Raw genomic sequence first — 22,287 nt, 5'->3', positions numbered from 1 at the left:
GCCATGCCTGAACTCCGTGTGCTCTTTTTTTTCCATGGGAATGGTGTTTGGAATGACATCAAACCAATGCTCTTGAGTTTTTTCTTACTGCTGTGGAGTTCCTCTTCTGGGGAATGGCATGCTTTTCTTTTAGGATGCAGTCAGTAGGATTTCTGTTTTGAGAACTAAGGTGCTCTTGTGGCTTGTTGACACCCTCTGTGAGTATATTCAGCAGTGGAAGGTGAAACCTCTGGGTTTCCATTTGAAATGTTTGTAATAGTTTTTCTTATTAAGGATTTGGTCTTTGATGTGGGATGTTCCAAGCTGTTTGGTTTTAAATATTATATCCTGTCACTCATGTTTCTGTTTCTCAGGAACTGTAGTGACAGGACAAGGAGTAATGGGTTCAAAGTGAAAGAAGGGAAATCAAGGTTGGATATTAGGAAGGAATTCCTGGCTGGGAGGGTGGGGAGGCCCTGGCACAGGGTGTCCAGAGAAGCTGTGGCTGCCTCTGGATCCCTGGAAGTGTCCAAGGCCAGGCTGGATGGGTTTGGAGCACCCTGGGACAGTGGAAGTTGTCCCTGCCCATGGCAGGGATGAAACTGGATGATTTTTAATGTCATTTCCAACCCAAACCAGTCTGGAATTCTTGGTGTTTTCTGTTAATGGGAAGTTACATGGTGGGAGTAGTGTTTCCCCTATGGTTATTTCGCCCTGTCTTTTACTTTGAGGAGCCACGCACTGTCCAAAATCTAAAAAATAGAGGAGGTGGTGGAGTCACCATCCCTGAATGTGTTTTAAAAAAGCCTGGATGTGTTTTTAAAAAAAAAAAAAAAAGCCTGGGTGCTAGGGTTTAGTTGAGGTGTTGGGGCTGGGTTGGACTTGATGATCTTGAAGGTCTTTTCCAGCCCAGTGATTCTGTGAATTCTGTGAATAAAGTCTAATTTCTTCTCAATGTGAGGTACCCATTAGGAGGAAGCAAACAGTGCAGGTCACACACCACTCACCCCCAACAGCAGAGACCTGAGAGGGAAGAGCAGGTCAAAGATGAGAACATCTGCCTGCCAGGATCTCCTTCCTTCCTCACTGTCTCCACAAGATGCAGCGGTCATTTTCATCGCCAACGTTTGGGTAACCTGGAAAGCATCCAGGATTTCTGGGATGAGTGGCTGAGCCCCAGTTCTGTCAGAGAGCTGCGTGGTAGAAGCTCACAGATCATCCCTGTCAGAGGGAGCAGCTCTTCCTGTCAGCAAGGCCGTGACGGAGTTTGGCAGCGCATTCTGCTGACACCAGCAACTGTCCGTGCTCATTCCAGCTGGAAAAACAACCTTCCCTGCTACCTTTAGCTGTGTTTGGCACCTGCTGCTTGCTTGCAGCTGGGAGTGAAGGGGAGAGGCAGCATCAGCCCAAGGTGATTCCAGTTCAGAGGGACATCTCCATATTCATGAAGTTGTTCTTCAGCTCAAGGCAATCTCGATGCCTGGTGGGTGAGATTGCCGAGGCTTTTCACAAGGACATGGAGTGATAAGATGAAAGGGAATGGCTTCACACTGACAAAGGGCAGGCTTAGATGGGATATTAGGATTAAATTCCTGGCTGGGAGGGTGGGGAGGCCCTGGCACAGGGTGCCCAGAGCAGCTGTGGCTGCCCCTGGATCCCTGGCAGTGCCCAAGGCCAGGCTGGATGGGGCTTGGAGCAGCCTGGGACAGTGGAAGGTGTCCCTGCCATGGCAGGGGTGGAATGAGTTGATTGTTAAATTCCCTCCCAAACCATACTGGGATTCTGTGACTTTCTCACATTTTGCCATTTGATTTAAGTTTTCAAATTTTAAATTTTCCAAAGAAGCCAGAAGAGTTCTTTCCCAGTTTCTGAAGGAATTCTGGCAGTAAAATGTTCAGCAAGGTTTGGTGGACACAGCCACCTTTGATTTGGGGAGATATGCTGGTCCCTTATCCATTCTGGATTTCCAATGAAAAATCACATATGGAGTCTGGATAAACTCTTTTTTTCCTAGATGGACAAAAATTTGTGAGTTTGGCACAGAGAGGTTTCTGTTCTGCTCTTCAGCTTTCTAAATTCTTTCACCCAAGTGCTGGAGTGATTAATTTCATCCAGCACAGTGGATAGTGTCTGCAAGATCCTCCTCAGCCAAAGCTTACCTTTTTCCATGATGGATGGAAAACTATGTGTGGAGAAGCTGCAGCTTGACCATGTCTTTGAAGCTCTTGAGTGGAAGAGCACATGGGAGGGTGAGCAACAGAATTGCTTCCAGGATTGTCCTCTCCCAGTACTTTTCCCTAATCCCTTCTCCTGTGTGTTGCTCTGTGTGTTTCCACTGACTTCTGTTCTCCTAAAGATAGTAAAAAGATTATACAAATATAATCATGGGGACCCTCAGAGCACACAGTCCTGGTGTCCAAAACTGCTGCATTTACTGATCCTTCAAAATGGCATCTTTAATGCCAGATTCAATATCTTGGCACGTTGGAATTACTCCTGCCCCAAGTGTATTTTTGTGTCTTCTGCATGAATATCATGTCTAGGAGGTTCATGTTTTCATAGAGATGAGGAAGATTTGGCTGGAGAAAGAAAGTTCGAAAAAGGAAAGCTGAATGAACCATATTTTCAGCTCAGTGGGAAAAAGCTGGATTTGTAGTGTGTTTGAAATGTGAATTTTGAGACGTTCCAGAAAGGCAAGTGCTGGTTTTCTCCTGATTGAAGGGGGACTCTCTTGTCTTATTGATAAGGAATCACTCTTAAGGTTTTGGTTTTTTTTCTTTTTTTTAAATAGCTTTGTCTTGTGCATCATTAAAGGCATAACTTCTTACATTTGAGGGGATGGTCCACCCCAAAAAGCTGTATTTTTATCCTGGTCTCAGCTGTATGTGTGTGATTCTTTGCTGATCATTGCTGTTGAAGCAATAAATAATTGAGTTCTTTTTGCCTTAACTTGCTGTTTAACGTACAGACACGCAAGATCAGAGTGGAATTATAAACACCAGGCTCCCAAAAAATGTTTGGGGCATTTAGTCATTAATCTCAAGGGAAGATAAGTGCTAAAGTCTCTTGTACAGGCACAGAGATGTAAACATGGTAGGTAAAAAGAATAAAGATGGGGCAGTACCATCTTTTATGGATGTGTTTTCTCTTGATAAAACAAAAATAATTAAAATTTGACAGGAAGCAGTGCCTGAGAGGTGCTCATGGCTCTCAGTGATGGAACAGTGTCAGGTATTTGTGTTTTAATTATGAGGGGCTGGGAAACTGAAATGTTGAAGCATTTGGTCTGCAGTGAGTAAAGGGGGAGAGTATTTGATGTGTTCCTTGTAAATATTCACAGCCCAGAGCCCAGACAGTCCCCAGGATGAGCAGTTTCTGATAAAACCATTTTGTTTTCTCAGGCATGTGTGTGATGAAGTTTAAAGCACTGGTTGAGCTCTGATCCTCTGCTTCTTGGTTAATTATGAAGAGGCAGGAATAACTTCTGGATTAACACAGAGCCTTCTAAACTTTGCCAAACAGTTCCTGTCGTGAGAGTCTTGTTTTTAAATTTGGCTCACAGTATCAAACAGGACAGAGGGATTTCTGAGGATGGATAAGGAGATCTCGATTTTTGGTTTCATGATCCATCAAGCCTGTCCAGGGCACATGAACATGGATTTTTCCTTTTTCTTGTTCCGTGGGTGTTGAGGTTTGTGTAAATCCTGCAGTGGGATGTCTTGAGTACAGATTGACTGAGCTGGCTGCAGGCAGCTCCAGGAGGGATGGAGGAGGAGGACAGGCTGTGGCTTTGCTCCATGAAAGCTTTCTGGGAAATTCCCCATCCCTGGAACTATTCAAGGCCAGGCTGGACAGAGCTTGGAGCAACCTTGGAGTGGAAGTGTCCCTGCTCCCAGCACGAGGTTGGTGTTCCAACCCAAACCTTTCCATGGCTTTTTGAATAACTTTCCCCGTGAGCTTTGTGGAGCTGAGGCAGAATTTTGGGAGCAGGGAAGCAGCCAGGCTGTGCAGAGCCTCTACCACCATTTCCTCTGGCTCTCTCCAGCACATTCCTTCGTGGTGTCTGCCTGGGGAAGGCTGGCCCATGGAAAATGCACACAGCTGCTGCAGGGAGAGATAAAATTTTATCTTGTTTTATATGTATTACTATATTCTAAAACCTTAAACTCTTGAGTTTTTTACTGTGTGATTTTTAAAATTCATTTTAATATTATTTTTTATTCATTTATGTATTTTATTTTTATTTATGTTATTTATGTGATATTTATTTTATTATTAATGCCATCTTATTCAAACTACACACCCATAATCTGTCACTCAGTTTTGGAAGATTTTTCTACAGCCTCAGGTCAAATGCAGTGTTCTCTTGGGGGTCAGTGCCTGTCAGCACAGAAAATCTAAAATTCTCATTAAGCAGTTGGAATTCTCAGAACTTTGGGTTGGTTTACAGACCAAAACTTCGAATTAAACACAAGTTTTGACCTTAGAACAAACTTCCGAACTTAAGTACTTAAAGCAAGACTATAGATTTATAGTTTACATGTTAAATTAAGTAAAGTTTAAAGTTTTACAGTTTAAGATACAAAAAAAAAATAAAAGTAGCTACAAAGGAGTTTAGAATACAGTACTATAAGTTTGTGTGTCATAACATGATTAACTAAAAAAACTTACACTGTAACATAAATCCATAAAGTGAAATAATTTAAAGATTAAATAAAAAATGTAAATATCCTTATTAACAGTGTTTTATTAATCAATACATCCTTAAAAAAATCTTATAACTAGAAATCTTATAACCTTTTTAATCAATACATCCTTAAAAATCTTATAACTAGGAATTTTATAACCTTCTATGAAGATGTAAACCAAACTCATGCTTCCTACTTATGTAGAAAATAAGAAAATAAACCACATCATCAAAACCAACTCAGAAATCCCATCTCTTAACTCCTTCAAAACTCTTCAAAATTCCCCATACCCAGGGATGCAGCAAATATGAATTTAAAGCCCTATAGAAACACAGTAAAGAAAATAAAATCTATGTAGACAAGAGAAATAAGGTAAGATGGAAAATGTTGTGTTAAAATTTAAAATTTTTAAAAATTCTTTTAAAATGCCACTTAAATCATCAGGCCCAATTTACCAGAATATTCTAATTATTTAATAACACATATTACTTGAGCAGCACGGTTTTAGTTCATCTTTCAAAGTAAAGTGAGGAAGTCTCTGGCCAAGTGCTTGAAATCAGGTGACTGAAGTGAAACTGGTGCTTGATAACTGTAGATGAAATTGTAGAAAAATATTCTAATAAAATATTCTTGAAAGAGTCTTGTTTCCAGGTGACATCATTTACATGAGTTAATTGGTTCAAATTAAGAAAACAATAATAATAAAAAAAAAAATCAGAGCAGTTTTTTTTCCTCTGCTCTGGCTAAAAATAAAGGGTGAGAGGATGAGATAACTTGCACAATTTTCAGTTATCATCTCTAATGAAATGGCAGCATATTTCCTCTCTGCTTCATCAGCACAAGTGCAAAACATATTTTTTATCTGTAACCTTTCTCATGTACCAGCACATTTAGAACTTCCATTTTTCCTCACTAAAAAACCTACTGAAATGTCATTTCTGTTTATTCCAACAGAATTCCAGGTTCTGATTTGGAGTTTTCTCCTGAATTAGAAATATTGCTGATCACTCTTTCATCACGATAAAATGAAGACTGTAAATAAATGCTGGGGTTTATTTTAGTAGGAGCAGCTGTCCCAGTATCAGAAAAAAATATCAAATCTTACCCATCTCCCAGCCCAAGAAGGTGACAATTGATACAGTCCAGATGCAAACCAAAGCTTAATTGTAGAACAGAAAAAGAATCTTCCAACTCCTATTTTTAGCTAATTTTCCTTTAACTTCTTCAATTACACAACTTCTTTATTAATTCTGTTCTGGTCACTGGTTTATTTAACAATAAAGAGCAAAACACTGACCTGTTTTCTTCATCAAGGCAAATGTATGGCTTGTTTGTTTTAATTTTTAATTAATTAAATTAATTAATTGAATTTTAATTTTGCATTTTGTAATTGTGAGCTCATCTCTGAGGAACTGAAATTTTAAGGAGGTGATTACTGAACAGCTTTGGTGGAGGTAGACTTTTCTATTTAAATCTACATTTCCCACCTGAATCTCTCTAGATTCTATCAGATAAATTATGATAAGGAAAAGGAGTTGATATGGATTTTTACCTTTGGTTTGGAGGGCTTGATATAACACTTGCAATCTCAAAATTCCATTTTTTTTTCCCTTCAAAATGCCAGTAGAGGCTCCTCAGTTTTGCCTTTCTGATGAGACACATCTCACTGTGTGTTAGCTCATATTAGCAAAGCAGTAAAAATACCTTTTTTTTTTGGTAAAGAAGTAAATGATGGTCTTAAATTCCTTAATTTTTAATTATAAAAAAACAACCCATCTTTTCCTTCAGAAATTTGTTTTCTCCCTGCCTGGAAAGGCAGATTTTTTTCTTTTTAGGTTCTTTTTGGTTGGTTGGTTTTGGGTTTTTTGGGATTTTTTTTTTTTTTTAGGTTTTTTTGTCAGTAAAAGAAGACACATAGGTATTTTCTTTCAAATATTTTGGTTATCACATCTCTTAGCTCTTTCATCTCTAAGGAATAAATAAATTCCCCTGCAGCTGATGAAATCTTTTAATGCTACTTGGGTTTGTACTCCATAATACTGTGAGGTTTTTGTTTTTTTTTTTTTTTGCTGTCATGGTCTAGGCATTCAACATAGTAATACAATAAAATTGTTTCACATTTATTCTCCCTGTCTTCTGGTGAATAAATCCTTTTAAAATCCATCTTGGTTTGTAGTTTAATGTATTTGAAGGTATATTTTTCTTTTTTTCCCTCTTTTCTTTTCCCTATTTTATACCCTGGCCTGTAAAGCTGTTGGGCATCTGTTCATTTTTGAATATATCAGCAGCTCCATGGGCATTCTTTGATTTTCATGATCTTATGTTCAAAAATGTTTATTATTCCCCAGGAAAGTTGAGTTATTTCTAGTAGCTTTTCAAACCACTGTAATGCACACAGTTGTAACTTGAAAAGCTGCTTTTCTGGTTTGTTTTTTTCTCCAGCTGAGTTAAAATTGGGGCCTTTTAAATTTTTTTTTTTTTTCCCTCATGTGGTATTTGTTTGTATCTTTTGTGCTGCATTAGTTGCTAAATAATACTTTTGTGGTCAGGGTCTGTTTCTAGCTTTAGCTTTTCAGTTTTAGAAGGATGATGCCAAATATTTTGCAAAGGAGGATCTGCCAAGAAAATTTCAGAGGAGAATAACCAACCTCTGCTTGGAAGCACAGAGCTGACTTCTTTTGTTATTTTTTCCCCTCTAAATAAATGTCAAGTTGTGCATTGATCTTTGCTCTGTTATTGTTATCTTTATTGCCCCAGGTCTTTGTCCTTCAGTAATTATTAGCAGGGATGAGAATTAAATGTTTTTAGTGGCCGCTGAGACCTGCAAAACCCCTCTGCTTATACAGATGCTCAGTCTGGTTTTGTGGAGAATAAAGGGAGTTGGCCTCACATCTTTAATGAGCTGTTAATCCCTTATTGCTTGACTTAATTGGCCTTGAGTAAGAAAGTGTCAGAAGTCTCTGAGTGAAAGGTAGGTTCTCCTCCTCCCAATTTTCCCTGCCAGAGGTAAACTATCTCCATTTCACCAATTGCCAGCAAAAGTAAATACATTTAAGCCTTATTTGCATTACAGCTGTGGTCAGGAGTGCCAGTGGCAGATCTGGGATTCAGGTTTTAATGTGGAATTTATTGAAATCCTGGGACTTCTGCATGTTCTGGGTTCTGTCCTTTCAACAGGGGAAGCTTAAATGTGGAAATAGGGAGTGACAGCTGGGAATTTTTCATCCAGCCTCGTGCTGCTGCTTGTTCTGAGGGATGAGGACTGGCAGTATCCATCTGGAGAGCACCCACAAAATCAATATTTGTCCTCGTACAATATTCAGCTCAGAGATCCAAAGTGATGGCTCTGTTGCAACTACAGAATAAACTAGTAAAGTTAGCATGGAAATCTTAATTTTGGGTTTATCCCAAAAAGCAGTGACTGCTGGTTGTAAGAGACCATTCTCTTTCAGTTGTCTTAAAACTGTGAAGTCTCTGTTTGGGAAATAGTTTCTGAAAACCTCTGTGCTTTCTGCTATAAAGGAGTCTGGTACTGCTCTCCAAAAATCCAGCTGGAAGATTTCAGGGGGAACAATTGCCTCTGGATCTTTCTGCTTCCTAAAAGACAAAGAGCCCTGAAAATTAGGAATTAGGTGTGTTTTTCCAGACATGTGGCACAGGTGTGAGCACACCTGCAGGGAGAGTCCCCATGGGGAGGGACAGCTCCACTCTGTGAGGAAGGACTCAGAGATTTGGGGTTCTTCAGCCTCGAGAAGAGAAGCTTTGGGGTGACTTAATTGTGGCCTTACAGGGCCTGAAGGAGCCAACAAAAAGGATGGAGAGACTTTGAGTGAGGGTCTGGAGTGACAGGACCCAGGGAATGGCTTCCCACTGCCAGAGGGCAGGGATGGATGGGAGATTGGGAAGGAATTTTTGCCTGTGAGGCTCTGGAACAGTTCTCCCAGAGCAGCTGAGGCTGCCCTGGATCCCTGGAAGTGTCCAAGGCCAGGTTGGATGGGCTTGGAGGAACCTTGGATGGTGGAAGGTGTCCCTGCCGTGCCAGGGGCTGGAACTGAACAATCTTTAGGGTCCCTTCCAACTCAAACCATTCTGGGATTTTGTGATTCTGTGACAGTTGTTTCTGTCTGGCACAAATCAGCCTGTCCAGTAAGATTGGCATTAACATTTACCAGAGTTGTCCAATTTTTGGTGTCTTTAAAGCTTTCCTCCTTTGTTTCTTTTACATTTTTAATCCATGCACAGACCTTCAGAGATGAAAGAATATGTTCAGTACCTGTTACAGAAACACTGTCAGCACAAGCAGGAGGGACTTAGCCACTCTCACACTCTCTTTAGGTTTTTTTTGGCATGGGGCTGTGGGGAATTTTGGCTTGATTTTACTTATTTTTGTCTTATATAAAAGAGGGGTTAAACCCCCAAGCCAAGAACTGCAGCTGTATGGGTTGGGTACAGGCACCATCTAGGGGGTAGAATCCCTGGGTTGAACCCATTCCTGGGAATTTTCTGAGGGTGCTTTGGGGTGTGCTGCTCTCAGGAGAGGAACCAACACACTCTACTCACTCCAAAACTGGGAAACAGTCGTGGGAGCTGCTGTTTTGGGCTGGAGCCAGGGCAGGTGATTCTTCCCCCTGACACCAAGGTTTGGATCTGCTCTGAGCAGACCTGGCTTGGCTCTGGCCTCTCTGCCTGGGTTAACCTGCAGATTGTCAAGGTTGGTTTTTTTGTTTTGTTTTTTAGAGCTTTCAGAGTGTTTGGTTTCCTTTACAAAAGTACTTTTTGAATGTACAGCACTGCAGAAAACTGCAGTGTCCTCAGTGAAGGAAGGCAACTTTAAGCTCACACGGTGCAGATTAACTCTTGTTGATGTTAATTTGGGCTTTCTGAAGTTCTTTTGGCTTCAGCTGACATTTTAAGAATCTTCAACTCTACACTTGAGGTGTTAAACTGACCTGGTGAAGAGATTGTGTTTGAGAAGAGCAGACACTTCCTTTCCAGTCATTAAGAGTATGTTGCTGATATTTGGTTTTTTTTTTTTCCAGCTCTAGATTATGAAGCATTTTTAAAATCTGTCAGATTTATGTAAATCACAAGTGTAAGCAGAATTGTATAATTAATTGTAATAAACACTAGGTACATTTATTTAACCTTCTGCATTAGGACATAATTGAAATTCTATTGGAGTCCAGCAGATCACCATCCACCAAGAATTCCCTGTTTTCATGGTTTTAGGGCATCCCCTAAAATGAGAGACATTTCTTTGGGTCATTTCTGCTGGGTGAGAGCTCTTGACAGTGGTAGATGTGAATTCAGAGATGCAGGAAGGTGAATTCAAGGCTCTGTTTGATGATGCTGTGAGATGTGGAAAGGAAAACACAGCATAATGGGAGTATCCAAACCACACAGAGCAGGTTAGGAATTACAAAGTGTAAGAGGTCAGGAACTGGAAAGCAGAGCAGCTTGTGTTTCTCTCCCAGGGCAGGAGGTCAGGTACCTTTGGAAGGGATATTCAGTGACTGGGGACAAGCTGGCAGCACTTGAGGCAGCAGGACCTCGTGGTCAGTGGTGAGTGAAGCTTGGCAAGGGCTGAATAAGCTGGGGAGGGATGGGAGGGCTGCCACAGGAGCTGCAGTCATGATTCAATTAAACGAAGACACGCTCCGACAAACAGCTCCTCTCTGAATGGGGCTGTTGATCCAAGGCTGGAGATGAGACAGTGACCATGGGGAGAGGAGAGGATTTCACCATGGAAATTGAAAATACTAATTTGGAGCCTGGCAGAGGAGTGTTGCTGCATGAATCTTCCCTTTCTCTTCCTCTGTGGTTAGGAAGAGGCCACTGAGCACAGATTCAAATGTCCAAGATTCCCCCATTTTTGCCCATCTCACGTGGCTCAGCACTCTGGACCCCCTGGGCTGGAACTGTTTGGTTTGCACTGTTGACAACAAACAGAACACAAGTGCAGAGTGCATAACAGGTTCTGAAACCAGTTCTCTGTGTTATTTCTGGTCGTTGGCTACAGAAAATGTCCTCCCCAGAGTGTTTTCTCAGGTGTGGTGTTTGGGTGTGCGGTGGGAAGCGTCGCACACAGGGATTGCCATGGGCCTCACCTCGGGTTCCATTGTCCCACAGCAGCTGTTTGGGAGGAAAGTCAAATCTCAGTGGGAAAACCCAATGATTTTTTGTGTGTAATACTACAAAACTCTCCCCAAAATAGTCCTACTAACAGTGCTGTCATGTTGCTGGGGTGGGATGTGCTCAGTCATTACAGCAATGCAATGGGATATCAAAAAAAATTTAAAAAAAAAGAGTACTTGTGTTTGTACTTTGTGTTTTGTTTTGAACACAAATTCCACGTGATGCTCTGCAGTGTTGGTATTCAGCTGCTAAAATATTCTGGAAGAGCTGTGCTCAGTGGGATGCTGTCACTCATCCTCTGTCAGGATGTGGGAACAGCTGAAGAGGTGACCAAAAGGCTGCTGCCAAACTCTTCTTTCTCAGTAAATAAACTCTGTAAATGACGTTGAGCAAATTAAAATTTGGCTGTGGTTCACCTCATTCAAATACATTCTTGTTCCGATCCCATTCTTGTGTGGCTCCTGTTGGAGCTTTGCAGTCCTGCCAAAATCTTGTAGTTTTAGTTTTCATTCTACAGGGAACGTGATCTTCATGTTTGAAATAAAATTAGGATCAATACTAATAAGCTCTGTCTTCCTTTTGGAGATAGTCTTACAGCAAATGTCTTGGGAATTTGGGATCTACTTCTGTCCTGTGGAACTGGACCACGTTGCTGATGGAGATGTGGACACCAACACTGAGTCTTTCAGCCTTTAGTGTCAAATGAATTCTTAGGAGACTTTCTTATATATTGAAGGGATCAAGGCCAGAAGAATTAAAGACAATAAGACATCTAACAAGTTTTATCTTCCTTAAAAATGAAATAGTAGAATTCAAAAGATATCATCGAGGTTCATTATATATACGTCATCTTTATGGGATGAATGCATGTGAATGATTATTTTCTTTGTCAATAATAGCTCATGAGATATTGAATAGGTCTGGATTGCTTGGCATGGAGTAACAGCTTCCCTAGCCTCTGGCTGGTTTCAGCTGATTTTAAATTGAGACTTGAAATACAGAGGAAATTTCAAGGGATGAGGAGGAGGCAGATTATTTTGCTGTTGGGCTCAGGAAATGTAAATAACATGAGTCGAAGAACTGTTATTTCTTAGTCTGTAATTCCCCCTCTGCAGTGCAGAATTATATCAATACAACAGACTGATAGATCATTAATTTTTTTTTCATTAGGGACTTACATTTTTGTCAAATATTATTTCTAGTCAAATTTCAGGTTTGATTCACAAAGCCAGTGATGTTGGTGTGGTGCCTTCGTGTCTGTGACGTCCTTGGTAACTGCACAGTTCTTTAAAAAAAAAAAAAAGAGAATGATGCAAACTGCAGTGACTCGTGGGAAATGAGGATTTATTTAACTAACACATCCCAAAGTGATCTGAGGAATCCTGATCCGACACTTTTCATATCTAGGTGTGTACATGGAGAACCAGTTTTTAGCCCTCGCCTTGTTGCATTTTTAATGAGGGCAGTAATTCATTATTGATGGAGTGTTCAGCTGACAGGTGGCAGAGGGAAGGTGGAGCTGTGTGTCCCTGTGCAAAGCTGCTGCATGCCAAGAGCAGGGAACAAAAGCCTCTGGTGACATTTGGGTGACGTCCCTTGGGAAGCATTTTGGGTGATTTGCTGTGTGCTCACATTGCCAGTGTCTAAACTGGAGATCTACAACCATTCCTTGTCTGGGAGCATCCACACAAGGATTTTGAGGATCAGAGAATACTTGGGATTTTGCCTTTGGTTCTGGCACGACAGGAGTTAAGGATCACGTGTGGTCTTGGTGTCATCAACTCAAGAATGTGTCTGGTGGAAGAGGAAAGCTGTGGGACCAGAAAACACAGACAACTTGATAGGTTTAGGTCATAAATATCAACCCAGTGGGGACTTTCATGTTCCAGCAGGCAAAGTTTGATGGTTGAAACCCAAAATAGTCCATGTCCAAGCTATAGATTATATATGAGCTCAGTGGTGATATTGGAGAGCAGCAGGACACGATTGAGTGGAATTGCGTCGTGTGCGAGAGCTGGGAGCCAGGAACTGCAGTGTTCCCCTGCCTCAGCCCTCAGATCCCAGCCAAGCAGACCTTTGGCAGACTCCATCCATTCCTTCAGGCTTCAGCGTGACAGTGGCAGTTACTGCTTGTGTGGAAAAGGAATATTTATGAGGAATACGATCCTTTTGGTACTCCAGCAGTGAAGCTGATACTCTGGAAATGGTGCAGGTGACTTCATCTGAACAGCTGAGCTGCTCCTGGATAAAAGTGTGGATAGTGGAGCATCCCTGCCTTCACTGAGCAGAGTGTGTGTCCCTGCTGGGAACATCCCTGTTTCACACTGGTCTAACAGGACCAGAGCAGTCCTAATCCTTTATCCTTTATCCTAATCCCGCTGGGATCCACCTGCTCCTTCTGGATTTTGAAGGACACCAAAGATTTTGCTGTGGTCTGAAAAAACACCTCGGTGGGGAGGTGCTTTCAGAAGTGGTGAATGTTTCCTTTGTGGTTTGCAGATGACTCTGAGTGATTTGGTCTGCAGATGTTTGGGTCCCTTGTAGAGTTGTTCAGGTTCTCTTTGAGATCAGTTGAGTCATATTTGTGTCCTTGGGCTGCATTTTGAAACCCATCTCATGTCCCAGCACTGCAGGACTTTGAAAGGCCAATCATTGGGTTGGTTTGGTTTAGTTTGGTTTGGTTGGGTTTTTTTCCTGGCTGGAAAGCCTTTCCCTATTTTGAAGCTTGACTAAGTATTGATAAAACTGAGGGGTTAATCCTTCAGGTTGTTGATTTTCCTGTTTTTAAGACTTCTTGTCCATGCCCAGGAGAAGAGTGTTCTGTAATGACTCCCTTCACAGAGTCAAATTTCCTTTACATCCTCATCTTAAGTCCACATTGATTTAACTTGAAGCCAGTTTTCCCTCCATTTTCTGTAATCCACCTCTTCACCAGATTCCAGCTGTTCAGAAGACTCTGCATATTTGTTAGGGTAAGAATGAAACAATTGGGATTAAACTCCTGTAACTCTTGGGTGCTCAGCCTAATTCAATCAGGTTGTGTGTCCTGAGTAATAGTTCAGCTCTGGTGATGGTGCCTGAGTGATTTAGTTACTAGAAAGTGTTCATGAAATCCCCTCTTAAAACTTCCTGTATCTGAGGTTCCTGTAACTTCTTCCAGCACTGAATTCTCAGTTGAAATTTGGAACATATCCAGAAAGGACAGTTCTGTAAAAGCTTAATTGGAGCTGCTTCTTCTTCTGAGGGGGAGGATTGCGGCACCAAGGAAGGAGTTTGCAGAGTGAAGTTGTTGCAGGGAGCTGTGATTCATCCCTGGTGCCTCTGCAGTGCCTCTCCTGCCCCTCTCAGTTCCACTTCTGGGCCACACTGAGGTTTGGCACCATGAGATGGGTGAGCCCCTGGTGCATCCTTGAGTGCCAGAAACTTCCCTTAAAAATGGTGTTTGAGAGGTCTGAACTCTCATTTCCTGGTTCAGGTTGGACATGAGAAGGAATTTCTTCCTCAGAGGGGTGGTCAGGGGTTGGAAGGGGCTGCCCAGGGAGGTTTGGAGTCTCCATCCCTGGAGGTGTCCAGGGAATAACTGGATGTGGCTCTCTGTGTTCTGGGTGACAGTCACAGGTGGGATGACCTTGGAGGGCTTTTCCAGCCTCAGTGATTCTGTGATTTGCTGGTTGATGTTTTAAAGTCTGGAAAAGAACTGTCAGAATTCCAGCCAGGCTGGTGCTGTGCTAATTCCAAACCCAAATTATCCTCACCCACGTTGGTCTCAGCTTTGCATTGTATTTGTATCAGACAACATCATATTTTTGCACAATCCGGAGGTGCCTTTGAATTATGATTAAATATATCTTAGATATATCTAAATATCTATCTTAACTATATCTAAATATATCTTAACTCTCTTGTTTCAGGCTAGAAATCTTCATACAGGAGAACTGGCTGCTGTAAAAATAATCAAGTTAGAGCCTGGTAAGTTTTACATTCTTTCCTGTATTTTTGAATCACATTTTCATTTTTTCCATGTGTTTATTTTCACCCACTGTGAAGCTCTAGACAAAAGAAGTGTTTGGGGTTGGGGTTTTTTTTGTAGTTTCAGTGCTTAGATGACAGGAAGCCCTGCAGGATGTACCACTGCTCTTGGCTGTGTCATGCTCACTATTTCTTTGTTTGTTCTTATCTGCCTGATCAATTGCTGCCTGAAGAGATGTTGCAATTACAACTTGTTATTAGTACAAAGAGGAGATTAGGGACAGATGGTAAATTGTGAGCTCTGAGCCGCTGAGGAGCTGGTGGGCTGTGGGAGTTGAAAGGGGGAAGGGATCAGGCAGTGATCCCAACTCCCACCAAAGGTGCACTGGGAAAACCAGAGCCCTGTGTTTGAATTTGTCATCTTTTCTTTCAGCTGTGCTGAGGGAGGGGGATGGCTCCTAATGTCACTTCCCCACAGAGTTTCTGCCACTCCTAAAAGCAGGAGACCCAGGGGATCTTCCTTGTGGCCCAGGAGATTTCCTGAGCTGGAGTTTAATCTGAGTCCTGCACAGAGAGTTGAAATATCAAATTGTGTTCTGAGTGGAAATCATAGAATCCTAGAATGGCTTATGCTGGAAGGGTCACAAAATCCCAGAATGATTTGAATTGGAAGAGAACTTAAAGAACATCAGGGGCTGAAGGACTGAGGGGAGGGTTAATTTTTATTTCTGATTGGTTTTGTGCAGAAAAAGAAATGAGTTTGAAGGCTGAAGGTAGAAAAAGCATGAGGAGACTCAGGGGAGAAGGGAAAACCCCTGCCTTTGGGTGACTGTGACTGCTCAGCCCCCTTGGCAGAGCAGGCCTGGGTTTATTAGGTGGGCTGCAGTGATGAGGTTAATTAGGCAGTGGGGACACAGGAGAATCCCTCAAAGCCTGTGTGAGCTGCTGTGGCCAGAGTTTGGGGCAGTGGGGCTGTGGAGAGCAAACCACTCTCCGCAGCAGGGCTGTGGTGAGGCAGAGTGACACTTTAGTGACAGAAAAGGGACAGTAATAACCCAGTGCTACCTTGGTGAGAAGCTTCCTCCAGCACTGTGTCACTGCAGCTAATCCAAATGAAGGGTAGCTGGTTTTATTCTGAATTTGAAGAACTGTTTTGGAAGCTGAAGTGAAGAGGGGCCGAATCCTCTGTTGATAGAACTGAGGGAGGAGCAGGGTTCTGCCTTTCCTTGGTGCTGCTCAAGCCCTGCAGTGATAAATGCAAGACTCTGGCCCCAGTTTTAATTAGCACCGATGACCATGTCTTGTGTTTAATTGTATTGGTCTGATCACCACAGGGAAGGATTTTTTTTCTGGTTTGTTTTGGTTTGGTTTTTTAATCCATCTTCTTTTAAACATTGCCAACCTGATCTCCATCCATCTCATGTCCACCCACAGCCTCCTGGCAGGGATCTTGTTGGGTGCTTGGTTTTTAAGGAGGATTCACAGCATTTATTTACTTACTTACTCCTTTTTCAGTTCTCATGTTTGAAATACTACGATTTTTAAAGAAATTATTAATTGGCTGCTACACACTTCAATTTTCTGACTAATTTTTGGGGTTTTGAGTAGTTTTTGAAGACTGTAAATTGCAGGGCACTGCAGTTTAGGTCAGGAACTGTTGGAATTCCCTGTGGTGGTTTCCTGGGAAGGGCAGCCCCTCCAAACACCAGCACAAGTTCCTTTCACTCAGTAGGGCACAGCTGGAATAAAATTAATAATAAATTCCCTGAATTAGAGAGTGGACAAATAGGCTTGGGAGTTATATACAGCATCTTCTGGAGAGGAGGAGGAGGAGGAGGCTCATCGATGGCAGTTAATTAGCTGATGGAAAAATAAGAGCTCCAAACTCAACACTTGATTAATCCATAGACAGGGGAATTGGGAGCAAAAGACTCTGAAGCAGAGAGTACTCCAGAGGAGGTGAGGAATGTGTTGAATAAAAGCTGAAGGAACTGCACTCAGAAAAATGGCAGGATTTGAGGAGATTCAGGATGCTGTTGGCATGGCAGGGGTGAGTCCTGGTTTGTTCCTGTTCCTTCCTCATCTCCTGCAGGTAGTGAGTGAGTACCCAAAAAGAGCTGGAAACAGATCCCAGCATGGATCTGTATTTTATTTCATCAGCTCTTACCTTTGTCTCTTCTCCAGACAAAGAAAACAAACTCAGCTTTGAAGGTTGCTGTCAGTAATTTATTTGAATTTGGGGCAGTTCTCTAGGTCTGCTCCCACAGTCACTTGGGAGTCAAAATAGTGTTTTTCACTTTTTTTTTTTTGGCATAGACTTTGGAGAGCATTAGGCAAAAGTATTATGGCACGCTAATGACATTTCCCAGCATTCCCTGAGTACAAATGCTTCAAATAATTTGGGAGCCAATTCTATTTCAGAAACTAATCCAACTGTACTCAGCAGCACAGCAGCCAAAACTGTCTGAAACACTAAAGCCTCTTCCTTCTATGGGTTTAGCAGATGAATCTAGAGGGGACTCAATACAAAGAGGGAGCTATTTGCCAGTGGAGTTTTCAGCCACGGAACTTTCTCCCTGGGAGAATATCATAAAAAGTATTTTTAAATATGCTAATGTCTGTTTTAAATACTGCTGTCATGATAAATGCCCTCTGTCGTGTTCAGAACCTTCTGCAAGGTTACAGAAGAATCTCACTGCTGGGTTTTGGGGGTTTTTCTGATCCAATGATTGCATTTTCCATTTGAGATCCCAGAAATAGTCAGTTGCCTATTTCAAGTTGGATGTGAAACTGGACAGGGAGCAGTAGGAGGCAGAGTCATGCAGAGGTGTGAGCTGTTGTGCTCTGTGCATTCCGAGCCAGGTCTGCTTCATGAGGTGTGTGTGGAGTCCCATGGTTCAGCCAGCTCAGGAAAGAGATTTTCCACACAGGAGCAGGGCCACGGGGCTGAGTCAGGGTCACAAGGGGGTCTGGCCCCTCTGGACCATGAGAGCAGCACAGCAGAGCTGCCCTGACAGCCCAGGGCCTTTGGGGACTGAGGCAAGGCAGCCTCATTTCCCCTACAATGAATTCCCCAAAGGTGACATGAGCTATGGAGAAGAACCAGCCTGAGGCTGATTTAAACTAAGCCTGAAGCTGATTTAAACTAAGCCTGCTGGGCTTAAACCATTGTTGGCAGCACCTGGGGTTGAAGAAATATGAAAATAACTTCTCATTACCACCCACACCTTCCATGCCTCGTGCTGTGCAGCCTGGTTGGGTTTGGGATCGTGTCTGGGGCTGAATTCCTGAGGTTCCAGGAGTTCCAGAGCCATTAAAGGCTGGACACGGCCTTGTGTGCCCTTCCATGTCCCATGTGGTGTCACAGCCTCAAAGCTGCTCAGCCCCACACAGAGCAAAGCAGAGGCAGCGTGGACTTGGAATCCAGAGTGCCCAGAATTTTACTTATATTCACCTTGTTGAAATGGGGTCAGATTTTACTTTGTATAAATTATAAAGAATTTATAATCCACTGTGTTTCTTAAGAAATGTGTGGGTCCAGAGCAGGACCCAGGTAGTGCAAGTTTTCACTTAAAACAGAATTTTTGGGATGGGGAAAGTCGACAGAAGGGATTGGAGTGGGGGAAGGAAGTGTTACAAGTAGGGAAGAAGCTGCAAAGTCCCACATTTGAGTTGGAAAGTAATGCAGAGTGTGACACTTGGGATGAATTAGGAGAACACATCATTTGGCAAAATACATCAAGAAAAATAGCAACAGTGAAAAGGGAGAGTGAAGATCAAAGGCTGAGCTGTACAACAGTGGGTAGTTAAGGCAAGGAGAGAGGAAAAGAAACTGCTAAGAGAGAGGAATCCCAGAATCCCTGAATGGTTGGGGTTGGAAGGGACCTTAAGGATCATCCATCCAATGCACCCCTGCCCTGGGCAGGGACACCCTCCACTGTCCCAGGCTGCTCCAAGCCCTGTCCAACCTGGCCTTGGACACTCCAGGGTTGGGACAGCCACAGCTTCTCTGGGCAATACCAATTATATATGTTTAATTACCAATTATATGTTGATATGCTGCTCATTAAAAGGACTCAGGCAGGGCAGAAGAGAAAATCCACAGGGAAAGTGTTCTGGTGTTGGACCACTCACTCCAAACTCTGGTGTGCTCCTTGCTGTGGAGCTCGTGGCAGCACATCACCACCAGAAATATTTTGTATCAGCAGAGAGATAATGAGGACCATCAGTGGTTAGCAGTTGGCAGCTCCATGCCCAGCAGGAAAATTTGCTGGTGGAAACATCACTGTTTCCAAATAGCTGTTCCCTGCTTGGAATCAAGTTTCTTAAGTTTCAAGTTTGGGGAATTGAAATTCTTTCTGTTGGACTGCAGGTTTCCATGAGTCCTGTGAAAAGCAGTCTGGATAAAACAGCACATAAAAAATTTCTATAGAAGATATGGATAAAACAGGATGAAAGATCCTGCATTGTAGGAAAGCCATCCCTTTCATCAGCACAGCCTGAACCTTCCTGAGGTTCAGGAGAGTGGTTTGGAGTGAGTGACTGGGACCTGTTGGAGCACAGGGATGTTGGGAAGTCAGCACAGACCTCACCTCTGTGAGAGGCTGGGAGAGCTGGGAATGTTCACCTGGAGAGGAGAAGGCTCCAGGGAGAGCTCAGAGCCCCTTGAAAAGACTAAAGGGGCTCCAGGAGAGCTGGAGAGGAGCTGTGGATGTTGCCTTGCTGTGGAGTTTTGGACTGGGGCAGATAGGTGTCATTCCCATAGGGATTCCTCTCCTTGTTTGGGAAGTCAGGTTGTTGAAATAAGAAATGTTTGAGGAATGGTCCCAGCAAAGGCTGCAATGGTGTGACCCTGCTCTTCGTCCTTCAGTGCCCCTAACAAGTGTCCCTCCAATCCTGTTGTTAAATGTCATCTAATTTTTAAATTGCTAATGCGAATTATAGTATTAAAAATCCCACATCTTTGTTACAGTATTAAAAATCCCAGGTCAAGCTGCCTGGAGAGGTTTGGGAATCACATCTCCATGTCCATCAGCGTGGTGGGGACTGTGAGGGATTGGACAGGAGTGCTGCACCTGGAAGGGCTGATCTCTTCAAATGTGCCTCTGTCCCACCCTCTGGTGACCCTGGGATGTCTCTGAGTGCCACCACTTCTCTCCTCCCTCTGCTCCAGCTCCCACACAGCACCAGCCCCGTGGTGCAGCTCAGAAGTGATGCAGAATAAACCAATTGAAAACAAAACCCAGGAATTTCTCCCCCAAGAAGTCACATTTTGGACAGCAAAAGGATTCACAGCTCTTCCCAGGGGTTGTTGTGACAAGTGACCTGGGGTCTTCTTGCAGGATGGGACCACTCAAAGCAGTGGAGCACGTGAAAATATGTGCAGGAATAAACTTGACTAAAAACCATCAGGATCAGGGATGCCCAAAGACCCAGCAGTGCCAGCAGAGCCTTCCCGTGCTGCAGGGTCCAGGGTACAGCTGCTCTCCATCCAGGAAAACTTGGCAGGATCTGTCTACATTCCAGCTCTGCATAGAATCACAGAATCATGGAATGGTTTGGGTTGGAAGGGACCTAAAGATCATCCAGTGCCACCCCAGCCATGGCAGGGACACCTTCCACTGTCCCAGGAGGTTGCAAGCCCCAATGTCCAGCCTGGCCTTGGGCACTGCCAGGGATCCAGGGGCAGCCACAGCTGCTCTGGCAATTCCAGCCCAGCCAGGAATTCCCAATTCCCAATCTCCCATCCATCCCTGCCCTTTGTCAGTGGAAGCCATTCCCTGTGTCCTGTCCCTCCATGCCTTATCCCCAGTCCCTCTCCAGCTCTCCTGGAGCCCCTCCAGGCCCTGCAAGGGGCTCTGAGCTTTCCCTGGAGCCTTCTCCTCTCCAGGTGAACATTCCCAGCTCTCCCAGCCACTCACACAGGTGACCTCTGCAAGTAGAATAATTCACAGCTGTTGATGTGCCACCAGTTTCCTCCATGATCTCCCATTTAAATTCGGATTTTTCATGAATTTACCAGCCCATACCTTGCTCTGCTTCTGGGATGGGCTCAGATCCCACCCCCACCACAGGGGGGGGTTCCTGCAGTCCCCTCCCTGGCAGCTGGGGACAAGCAGCCTCCTGTGCTGTCCAAGGAGAATATCCCACTGTGGGGCCGTGTCCCTCTCTGCAGAGGTAAAACGCCACAGCAGAGGAGGCTGCAGTGACTCAGTGCCTGCTCAGTCTCAGACTTTGCAGCATTCCCCTGATGGATGTTCCCACTGGTGTGCCACACATCCCAAAACTGCCAACACAGGAACAGGCAAAACCCAGTTTTCCCTATTCCCTGTTATTCCCCATCAAATCCCTGACTGCTAAACCAGATTTTTTTTGTATGGATATTTTGTCACCTTTGGTCTAATTCTTTTTATCTTGTTGTTTCCCTTTCAGTGAAGTATTTTCTACAAATTCTGTCTGTTTTTTTTCTGCTATCCAAGGATATTTAATTTTTGCCCTATTCCAGTGTCTCTTGCCAAGATTAATACTCCAGCTGCCTGGAAACTCTGAATTCTTTTGTTTTGTATTCATTCTTGTCATCTTTGAGCAACTATACATCTTCTCTCCTATCTCTCTGTCTCATCTTTAAGAATAATTTCCTCCATATTTTAGCCAAACTTTTCTCATGGATAACTTCTCTTCTTTCCATCTGTTTGCTACTTCTCTATCAGCTCCCTGTCTTCTTTCTTCTTTCTCTTCCAAATCCTTTCCCCCCCACCCCCTTTCTTTGTAAGTAACCTCCATTTTTTGCATGAATTCTTCATTTATAAATAGCAAATCACAAGATCATATTTGCTGGCTCCCTTTACTACAAGCAGCATCATTCCAAGTCATTCCTGGTGGGTTTTGTTGAGTGTTTTCTTCTTTTTTTTTTTTTTTTTTTTTCATTTGTTGGAAATTTCAACACAAAAATTGTTGGAAATTTTAAAGAAAAGTAAACATCCCAGAATCCCATCCCTGATATTACTCCAGTTAGGAAAAAACCTTTTCATATGTCCAGGAAATGTAGCTTAAGGCTATTTAAGCCCATTGCTAATTGTCCTGTTATAAAACTGGAGACAGATTATCTGTTCTCCCCACTTCCCTGCTGTCCTTTATGTGCATGAAGGTTGTTATCTTTGCCCTGTCAGTCCTTTTCTAGCCCAAAAATCTGCATTCCCTTCAATTTTCCCCCATTAGTCACGGTTCCTAGAACTGCCTTGGCACTCGGAAGCGCGATCCACACGCAGCTCCAGCTGCTGCCTGCGAGGTTTTGCTCTTTTGGGGAAGCTTCTCAACCATGATTTTCACATGGGGCAGTGTGGAGTCTTTGCTTCTTTTTTACCAGGGTTGGGACTAAATGGTGAGATGGTATTTCTTGTCAGGATTCAGATGTTTGTTAGATCTTACGTATGTTTGTCTTGGTTTGAAAAGCCAGGTGTCTGCTGAGGAAGGCAGGAGCCTCCCTTGAAATGGAAAATGCAAACCCCCCTCCTTC

General features: G+C 43.2%; 1 protein-coding gene across 1 annotated transcript in view; it reads left to right on the top strand.

Moving 5' to 3' along the window:
- The window catches only part of MAP4K5 (mitogen-activated protein kinase kinase kinase kinase 5), a 59,339-nt gene that overhangs the window by 5,441 nt on the left and 31,611 nt on the right, over nt 1-22,287 (top strand). Inside the window, exon 3 of the mRNA XM_053979620.1 lies at nt 14,714-14,771. Coding sequence (XP_053835595.1) covers nt 14,714-14,771 — 58 coding nt within the window. The remainder of the gene's footprint in view (nt 1-14,713; nt 14,772-22,287) is intronic.

The sequence above is a fragment of the Vidua macroura genome, chromosome 6 (genome assembly GCF_024509145.1).
Source record: "Vidua macroura isolate BioBank_ID:100142 chromosome 6, ASM2450914v1, whole genome shotgun sequence".
In the NCBI taxonomy this organism is placed as follows: domain Eukaryota; kingdom Metazoa; phylum Chordata; class Aves; order Passeriformes; family Viduidae; genus Vidua; species Vidua macroura.
Note: the sequence above shows the minus strand (reverse complement) of the source record. Positions and strands in the feature narration are given on the sequence as shown.